Source organism: Pecten maximus, chromosome 17 (genome assembly GCF_902652985.1).
Source record: "Pecten maximus chromosome 17, xPecMax1.1, whole genome shotgun sequence".
Classification (NCBI taxonomy): domain Eukaryota; kingdom Metazoa; phylum Mollusca; class Bivalvia; order Pectinida; family Pectinidae; genus Pecten; species Pecten maximus.
In genome coordinates this window covers 24,785,457-24,795,919 of record NC_047031.1, presented here as the reverse complement: position 1 = coordinate 24,795,919, position 10,463 = coordinate 24,785,457, and the positions used below count along the sequence as shown (strand labels likewise).

The following is a 10,463-nucleotide window of genomic DNA, read 5'->3' as shown; positions in this document are numbered from 1 at the left end:
TTTCTTTCTGAACAACTTTCTTCTTCCTAATGTTTCCCTTGACAATGCCTCACTTTTGGCCTTTAGTTGAGCATTCGCACCTGTGAGGAAGGCTTTGGGCCCTGTCCCCTAGCCGAGACATACCAGAGTCTTTAAAAATGGTAGTTGCTGCTCCTTGCTTAGCGCTCAGCATATTAGGAGTGGGACGACTGGTTCGCCCGTTGTCAGTATAATGTGACCGGGTGGGGTGTCCTGCTGGGTGTCTTCGGCAGTATGCTTCAGTGAGGTAGCACTATAAATCGGCAAAATTTCCGGCCTATCACAAGGAGACTTAACACGAACATACCACAGCCTCCCAAAACACACATACGCACTCACCACACGCATGCATGTCGCACGCACGGGAGGCCGTCCTTAAATGATCATTTTCCCTGATCACGACATCGCTGCGGAGACAAATCGGTATGCCAGCGAAAAACAGACAGAGAAACCTGACGGGAATTGGAGACCAACTAACGCACGAGAAATCAGAGCTTTTTTGGGTTTTCAAGTTGTAATGGGCATTGTATCTGCGCCGACACAGGATATGTATTGGACAAGAGATTCCCTGTTTCGACCTACAACCATATCTGAGAGGATAACAAGGCAGCGATTTGAGGATCTCGCTCGATATTTTCACGTCTGTGACAATAGTACGAACCCACCCAGGGGCCAGGAAGGTCATGACAAACTCAGTCATGTCAGGTCAGTTATGACCAAAATAACAACCAACCTGAGAGATGGATACAAACCTCATAGAGATGTATCTATTGACGAGGCCATGATAGGTTATACAGGGAGGCTGGCATTCAAACAGTATGTCCCGATGAAACCGACAAAGCGGGGCATCAAGGTCTGGATGCGTGCTGATCCTAATAATGGATATGTAAACGAATTCCAAGTTTACACCGGAAGACGGGGACCGGATCCAGAACATGGCCTTGGAGAGAGAGTGGTATGGGACCTTACACGCCACATAGCCGGGCAAAACCATCATGTGCTCTGTGATAACTATTTCACATCTGTGAATTTGTTTGAAAGGCTACTGGCAAAGAACACATATGCTTGTGGTACTGTCCGTGTCAACAGAAAGGGTTTGCCGAAGGAAGTAACCACAGCAAAATTAAAAATCCAGGGTGACATGGTCCAACGACAGAAGGGGAACCTTGTAGCCACAGCATGGAGAGATAAACGTACTGTCGATGTACTTGGTACAAACAGTGACCCACAAACCACGACGACTGTTACCAGAAAACAGAAATCGGGACAGTTGAAAGATGTCAGGGTGTCCGGACGTCATAAAAAACTACACGGCAAACATGAATGGCGTAGATCGCGCTGACCAGCTACGTCTCATATTCCTTGAGCAGAAAGGCAGCAAAATGTTTGAAATACCTGTTTTGGTTTATGGTAGACGTGTCCATCGTTAGTGGGTATATTTTGATGAAGGAGTCTCCGAACCACCAGCTGACGTCCAAGACAGGGCCGGAATAAAGACCGGACCCAACTAGACTTCAGACAGAAACTTGCACATCAACTCATCGGCAAGTATATGTATAAAAGGAAAAGAATCTTTGCCAGACCGTCCGATGAGAGGGCTCCTCCACTGACCGACAGTCTTTCAGAAAAGAAAGACCTGTAAACAGTGTACAAAGAACAACATCCGACGGGAAACCCAGTCCGGATGTGAGCAATGCCAGGTCAATCTTTGTCAAGATTGCTTCATGTCGTACCACAAAGCCAACTTTCAAGGCCACCCAAATTACCCAAAAAGTGTCCAATCATGTCTCGAAATACGTATTTTCAATTAATGAAATAAAGATAATAAAAAATAAATGATATATAAATTAATTAAAAGAAGACCTACAGTATATGAGTACAACATATTTGTGTGTTGAAAAATTCATCGATATAAATAGAAAAACCTATCACCTGTTTACTTTAATTCTTGTTGGAGTTTACTTGGACAAAGGCTATTTTGTAAGTAAGTATGCTGATTTTTATTTTCATTTTAGTTATCCTCAATTTATGATGAATATTGCACACTATTATTTTTTTTAATTTCTTACAAATGAATAAAATAAAATAAAATAATAAATATTTTGTTCTCTTTTTCTTCATCAATTTTAACTTACTTATGATCAATCAATTTTAAAAAAGAAAACACAAACACAAAATATTCTTTTTCTTCTTTTTTTCTTGCTCTTATCAAAAATGGTCTAAATCACCATAAAAAGCATTTTATATGACCACCCAACCTGTGACCTCTGGTCAGTGTAGCAGGCTAATTAGGGCTTGGGGCACTAGGCCCTAGACAGCCTCAGTGCGTGCTGGGGCTGAAAGAGTTAAAGCCTATATTAATTTGTTCTTTTGTTCTTTTCTTTTCTTTCTTCTTGCGCTTTTAGTTTGAGGTCTCTACGGTTTTGTAAGTCCAGCTTTTCTTGTAAAATTTCTGACGATGTTAAGAGGCGATGCGATGTTATCCTTTTGCTAGTTTTCATTTGTTTTGTTTTCGGTGTGACCGGAGGAAGAAACAAACTTTCGATGGTGGAATTCCACAAGTGCTTTATTTGTGTGTCTCCTTGCTGAGGTACGTATACACTCTTGTCTTCCCGTAGAGGTGGAAACGTGGCAACTCCATCTTCGTCAGCAGTTGTTACAGATGTTATGCGACCAAGAAGTAGTTCTGGATCGTCCAGAGGAGTTGAACATGTAGCCGCATGCATTAACTGACGATGTTCAAATGTAAACGGCAAGTCTAAAGCATGTAGCTCTGCATCATTTCCCTCGGGGGCGGTGGCTGTGTGACACGATGGAGGAGGCGAAGTGCGGGCAAGCGGACGATCAGTCTCGGGAGCGGTGTCCGTGTGACAATGTGGATGAGGTGGAGAAAGCGAAGCGTGTACAAGCGGACGATGAGACGGAGCGGATGGTCCGTATACATCCGCGCTGATCGCGTGGGGATTAAAAGGGAAAATGCCACATGACCTGAATCAATTTTGAATGTTCACGGTAGTCAGGGATGTTTCCCATGCCATGTGAAACATTTTTGGGAATGTCCACTTATTTACTAAATTCAATGAATTTTCGTTTTAAAAAATCAGAGCAATGACGATTCTATTCTGCATTAAACGGTCCGAAAACTGATTTATCGAGGGGTTATGGCACATGAGTGGGGGGGGGGGGGGGGGGGGAGGTGTATATCTTCCTCCATGGCCAGCTGTATGATGCCTGTCGTTTCATGTGAGGAGTGGCCATCTAATACCAATAATTGTGGCCGCTCAGGACCACAATTCTTAAGAAAAATGTCACGAAACCACATCTCCCCTATCACATCGGACATCCAACCTTTTTCCTGTACTGCCCACATAGTGCCAGCAGGTGCATCTGTCGTTCTAAAACCATGCAACGACTTTGATGTTTTCCCTTTTACAACCAACATGGATGGCATTTTGTGGGCGGCCGCATTAACACACACCATTATCGTAACGTTAGTTCTTGAATCAGTGACCCGCCCTACAACGTTACGTGCCCCCTTTTCTGCAATAACTTTCATGGGATCATGTTGGAATTGTTTTACATAGGACCACCTTCGAATACTTCTGAGGAACCATACCTTTGACATATTCACGGTGTCAGAAAGTCATCTTGACGATACCATAGATGACTGATATACTTATCAAAGGATATAACTTTTTTCGGAAGGATCGAAATAGGCATGGTGTTGGCGTTGCCACATATGTTCGTGACACCATCACTGTATGTGAGGAAAATGCCAACGATACTGGAGCACTGGAGTTACTTTCTGTGAAAATCAACAGAAAAACTCCTCACCAATTACATGTGTAATTGTATACAGACCACCAAACGAACGAGTGGACTGGTTCGATAGATTTGATTCAACAATGGACAGACTATCAACCATTAATAAAAGCATTATTGTTTTGGGTGACTTTAATATCGATAAACTTAAATCCCATAGACTGAAAGACTTAATGTTATTATACAACTTACATCAACAAATAACAGCTCCTACTAGAGAAAGTAAGGACTCACAGACTCATAGACCATGTATACACTGATGATTCATTTGGATGTTTGGAATCTGGAGTCATTCCAGTTGGAATCGGTGATCATCATTTAGTTTATACCATTAAAAAGAACAGAGGTTATGCTCCTAGAAACCATACAACTATCAAATACCGGAAATTCAAGGACGTCAACCTGGAAGACCTATCAGCCGACATGCAGCAGGTCCCATGGAGCTTAATTGAAGCACTTGACGATGTTGATGATGTTGGGGCTTCTTTTAAGGACCTTTTTATGAGTGTTATTGATAAACATGCACCAATTAATGAAAAACGGGTCAAAGCACACTCAGAAAACTGGATAAATGATGATATTTTAAATGAAATGCACAATCGTGACGAAAAAGCTCGAAAATCAAAATTAGAGGCTGATTGGGTGCTCTTTAGAGCTTGTAGAAATAGAGTTCTTTCCAAAATTAGAAAAGCAAAACGAGATTACCTAGATGAGGCTCTCATGCAATGTTCTCAAAGCTCAAAAGAAATTTGGAAAAAGATGAAGGAATTTTTGCCCAGTAATAAATCCAAAAGTACAGTGAACCAGAATGTTATCTTGGACTACTGTGCTGAGTATGTGCTGATCTGACAGATCCGCCAATTCAAAATGTCTTAACCAAACAAAAGATTTTATCAAAATTATTGTTAAAAAGGAAGAAGCAGAGCATTTCTATATATATATATATTTTATGTTACAGAGACATGCAAAATATTGATGTACATGTATTGCAAAACAAAAAGCAAATTTTGAAAATCAAAAGCAACTAAATATGTCAATTGTTTAACCAAAAGGAAACTGGAAACAAAGAAATGAGAAGAAACTTTTGAAGATATTTAATAGAAGGAAGTGTAAAGACCCATGTGAGAGACTATAACCACAGAGATATTATCAAAAGAAAGGAAACTAGTTTTAAGTATACAAATAAGCAAGTGTAAGCCTTGTTATATAGAAGATATATATCTGATTTATGTGAATATGTCCACCACCCCCCCCCAACAATGGAAAGTAAAACAACCATAATAATAAAATATTAAAATCTTAAAAACATGGAAACTAAAATGGATTTGTAAAGATTCACCTATGTGTAACTTTTAGATTTCTTGAACTGGATGAATTGGAGAAATGAAGTCAATGTGACTCAATACAATAACCTATTCCATTTTTCACCCACTTTCAAATATCATCAGATGTATATGAGGTGTAGAACAATTGGAAACAAATATGAATGGCAATCTGCTAGAATAAGATGTATCGGAAAGAAAACAAAGGGGCACAACTCTTCAAATTAGTGAAAATCCAACCCTTAATTTAGAATATGATCATCTGTCATTTGAGAATGTGTTCCTAAACCAAAGTCAACAACTGTATGAGAGCTTGTCAGTGTCTAACTTCCGGTGGTGGGGCAAGAGGAAACTCCGAATACTCATTAATTAGTCTCATCAAAGGTCTTTTGACCTGTTGGAAGGTGAGGTTGCCAGATCTATTGATTAATAAAATCTGACATTCTGTGTATTGAAATCCGACCAAAAGTAATGCAGTATATGTCAACAAATATTTTTGGATTTATACACCAAATATGTTAATATGAATGTTTAAAAAATATTTCTTATTACTGCAAACACATACATACAGTGGAACTTCGTTAACTCGAAGTCGACGGGACCACGGAAAAACTTCGAGTTATCCGAGTGTTCGAATTAAGCGAGTTATCGTTTTTGGTGAAAAGTTTGGTCAATATTTGTCAACATTATATAATCATTATAACTTCGCTCTGTCGCTCATCAGTTTAGTGTAAAGACTGGTCAATACATGTAAATATATATGTAATGTTTCGTTATGTCACTTGTAATTTGGTGTAGTTTTGCCGATATACAGTCACGATAAAGTTTCTTTCACTTAGTCACTTCAATAACGATCTGATGTGCAAGTCATGTTTGCAAAAGGTAAACGATAAATTGGAATTCGACAAAATAACAAGTTATTAATGTCAAAACAAATAACCGTTTAAGTTTAACACAGATTGCATACAAAACGTAACAGAACCATTACCTTTTATTGGACATATATAAAATACTGTTTGATCGGCCTACTTACTTTTTATTGATAACCATGCCATTTCCATGTGTATTAGCACCGGAAGTTGGGCTGCGCATGTGCGTATAAAATGTTACTGTAACTGAGTTGGCATTTTATCCGATTTAATAGACAGCACTGACCGTTACAGTTGTACTCTGAACACCTCGGCAGTAATTACGCTATTGTTTCAGCAGTTTAAAGATTTAATAGGCGCCGGTGACTGTGTCATTTCTACACCTGTAAAAACATCAGCCGGGTAGATCTACCGGTGTGTCAGAGATTAGTTCCGCTTGAGCGAACGGGTAGATAAGTTGTTGACTATCGTGTGTACTGCTATCGGCGACCGCCTTGGGAAATTACCTGATGTAAGTAAAGCAGTACTTTTTATCACCAAGACTTGTTGTTATAAGATTCAACCGACAATTTCTTTTATGAATTCATGAAACACGTATAATAGCATGTAGGTTAGTAGTGCCGAACATTTCAAGTAGGATTTTTATTGTTAGGACCAAATTTTTACTTCGTATTATCCGAGTTTTTCGAGTTATCCGAATTCGAATTTTCCGAGTTTTTTTTACTAAGATAAAGAGAGAATTCGGCCGGGACCGGCGAGGTACTTCGATTTAAGCGGGGTATTCGAGTTATCCGAGTTCGAGTTAACGAAGTTCCACTGTATATATTCTACAATCATTTCAATTACAGACTTGGGAAATGAAGGAAATATTTCTATGTTCGAGTGGATTAAAGATATATATAACACAGTCCAGAATACTCTTTGAAAAATTAAAATGGATGCCATTATCAGACTTTTACGTTTTTAGAAAAATGGTTCTCTGTTTTAAAATTTTACACTGTGAATCACCTAATACTCTTAGAGATATGTTTTGTTATGTAAGTAATGTTAATATAAGAACAACCAGAGCTTCTGTTTCCAACAAATTATATATTCCAACAACAAGAACAAAGTATGCCAAACGTTCCTTCGTATATACTTGTTCAGTCCAGTGGAACGAAGCAAGCAATGCAATAAGAGACTTTAGTAGTGTTAGAGTTTTTAAAAGCAGATATCTGCAGGATTAGTTCGCTCAATCTTAACCTTACCAGGTATACACCAATGTCAATTTTTACCATGTGCTATATTAGCATTGTATGCATATTCCACTATCATAGTGATTTAACCATGTTAATTAGTTACACTTGTGTGATATACAAGTATTCACTATTTAAGTTTTACAATATATTGTCTAAATATGTAACCCTGGATAAATAAAAGATATTATTATTATTAGTATTATTATTATTTAATGTTTAATTCATCCATAACACTTCCCAGATTCAAAAAGTATTTTGCCGTCACGGTCGGGTTTAGCATGCTTGCCCTTGAGGCACCAAGTTTTTCCGGCTTATTAATCGTCAGTTCTGGGTGGCGTTTCTTCACACATTCCCACCAGTCTTTTCCTGGAGAGCTGTGAGGCCAACTCCCGGAGCACGTGCCCCAGGAGTCAAGGGGTGTTGGGGCCCCTCCCCTGCCCCAGAGGGTACCAGGTAGGGAGCATCAGACTCCAGCAACAGTCTGCTGGGGTCGTGCTCTCTCAAGGCAAGACGAGTGGCTTCGGCTCTGAGGAACACCCCCAGGTACAGGTTTGGGAGGTGCCGCCCCCATTCCTGCACCTGCTCCATCGACGCAGTAACGCAGTGCCAATGCGTCATGTCCCTGCAGGTAGGGCGTAAACATTGTACCTGCTACCCCCATTGCATGATCGTAAGAGGCGACTAAATTTGGGATCTTATCTTTTCTCTTCTTAACAACTTTCTTCTTCCTAAAGTCTACCTAGACACTGCCTCACTTTTGGCCTTTAGTTGAGCGTTCGCGGGAGGCTGTCCGTAAATGACCTTAGCTGTTAATAGGACGTTAAACAAAATAAACCAAACCAAACCAAACCTTCGGGGCAGCCAATGGCCCGTCCGGGCGGTCAGCGGTCCTGAATGGTATCCCCCGGGGATACAGCCGGGGCTCTGGGCTGGTCTCCTGGGGATCAGATTCTGGCTCCCCTGCAGGCAGGCCCCGGGTTTTCTTGGGGGGCCCGGGCTGGTGAAGGGGTACTCCCCTAGGACGTTTCCGGGGGAGTGTGGTCGCCCCCAAGGTCCGTCTTCTCTGGCTCTGCCAGAGGAGCATGGACGGGCCCTGGGGGCGGGGAAATTCCGGACTCCCAATTGAGGAGTCGGAGTTGCAGGTGTTTTGGGCTCAACCGTCCCTGTGGACGGTGGAGGCCCTAAGGGAGGGGTTTCACCCACCGGCCCCATAGGGGTCGATGGACGTGAAACTTCTGGTGTATCAGATTCTAACAATCCTTGGACCTCCCTAAGGAGGTCCTCAAAACCGTCTTCCCTGGTGTGCAGGTCTAGTACGTCCATTATTCTGCAACAAAATGAACTGAGAGTATGGAGCATTTTTTTCCTTAGCTTATACACCACCTGCATTCACCTGGACTGCCTAACTTACCTTCCCCCCATCCCAGGACGTTATCTAGGGCAGGAAATAGTTATCAAACCTACGGGGTCGCTTGGTTGCTTGGTTTGCCTCCCCATACGGGTCACTGGCCCCAATATGTCCACATGGACCCTCTCTATGGGGAAACCTGCGTGAAAGGTTCCCAAGCTGGTCTTAGGCTTCCTAGTATTGTTGTTGCGTGTACATGCTGTACAGGGACGGACGTGTAGTTTAGCGTCCAGTCTCATAGTGTGCCACCAGACATGTTGCTTCAGTCTTTTGTAGGTCTTGTTTTCCCCCATATGGCCTCCTACTGTGTGGTCATGGGCGCAAGTCAAGGCCATCGCATGAAGTTGCTGTGGGAAGACCATCCTGAGACGTTGGGTGTCCTTCTGGTATGACAAACAGCCCTCCCTGTCTGATAGTTAACATGGCGCGTAGCAGCCACAAGGCTTTCACGGATCGTCCGTGAGAGAATAATTCTCCCTCCGTCGGTTCCACATTTTTGTCTATCCAGTGGTAGACTGGTGATATGTAGGGCCCTGGGTCTGTTGTTTACCCAGGGTTTCACTGGCTAGCCCCTCCATCCAGATAACAACTGTGTTGGGTCTCTCCGAGGGGTCTCCCTTGTTGTCTGAGTTGTCCTCGTCTGAGGAGGTTACATCACAGTGCGAGGATGTCGTCCGATTGATACTACCCTGGGTTTCATGAGTTCGCGGGGAGCAGAAATCATGATGAGCAAGGAGGACTACGTCATCTACATCCTCGCTGAACCTCTCCCACTGTTGATGTGCCCTCTGGCAGAATTGACACCCTCCGCACGGTAGATTCTCTACTTCCACTCCAGCCTGGTAGCAGTTACAGTTTTTCTTAGTGTCCGGAATCCGGGCGAGGCCATCTGCGTTCCCATGAGTTTTTCCGGACCTGTGGAGTATCTGCATGTCAAATTGGGCTAGCTCCTCTAACCAACGAGCTAGCTGGCCCTCGATATGCTTGAACCGAGTATGCCAGACTAAGCTGTTGTGGTCTGTGCGTACGGAGAATTCCCTGCCTAGGAGATAATGACGGAAATGCCGGCAGAACTTCACCACGGCCAGCAACTCCTTCCGGATGGTACAGTATTTACGCTGGGCAGGGATCAGTACATGACTAGCATAAGCAACGACCTTGATCTCCCCGTCCTGTATCTGTGATCGCTCGGCTCCGATCGTGGTGTCCGAAGCATCGGTGTCGAGTATGAACTCCCCCTCGCCGTCAGGGTATGACAAGCACTGTGCTCCACACAGAGCTGTTTTGACGTTCTGAAACGCTCGCTGATGCTCCTCCCCCCACCGGAAGTCTACTGTAAGCTTGGTCAACTCATATAGTGGCTGAGTAATTCCAGCATAGTTGGGGACATGGTTCCTATGGTAATTTGCAAATCACAGGAAGGACATGAGCTTGATCCTGTCGGTGGGAACCGTCCAAGACTTTACCGCCTCCATCTTTTTAGGATCCATGGAAACTCCATGAAATGGAATCCTGCGATGTTGCTGTGCGACAGGCTGTACGGTTTTGTCAACGTGTATCTTGGCTTATACACCTTTTATGCATCCAATACCCTTTAACCGATCTCTGTATTGTTCTGTGATGTCTGGTTCCGTCTCGGGCTCAACCACTCTAATGACCGGAATTATTCACCGAGTTCCACCACAGTGTTGTAATTAAGAAGAGAGCCAAAATGTCCCTGGACAACAAATACTTTTGACCTTGTTGTGTGTCCTTTCCATTCTATGAGAGTTTCAAATGTGCCTTC

The 10,463-nt window shown here is 42.6% G+C and overlaps 1 protein-coding gene across 1 annotated transcript; it reads left to right on the top strand.

Annotated features, from left to right (window-relative positions):
- The first annotated feature begins 397 nt into the window (after window positions 1–397).
- On the top strand, window positions 398–1,360 carry LOC117315243 (piggyBac transposable element-derived protein 4-like). The gene has a single exon (XM_033869390.1). The coding sequence runs from the start codon at window positions 398–400 to the stop codon at window positions 1,358–1,360; it is 963 nt and encodes a 320-aa protein (XP_033725281.1).
- The last annotated feature ends 9,103 nt before the right edge of the window (window positions 1,361–10,463 follow it).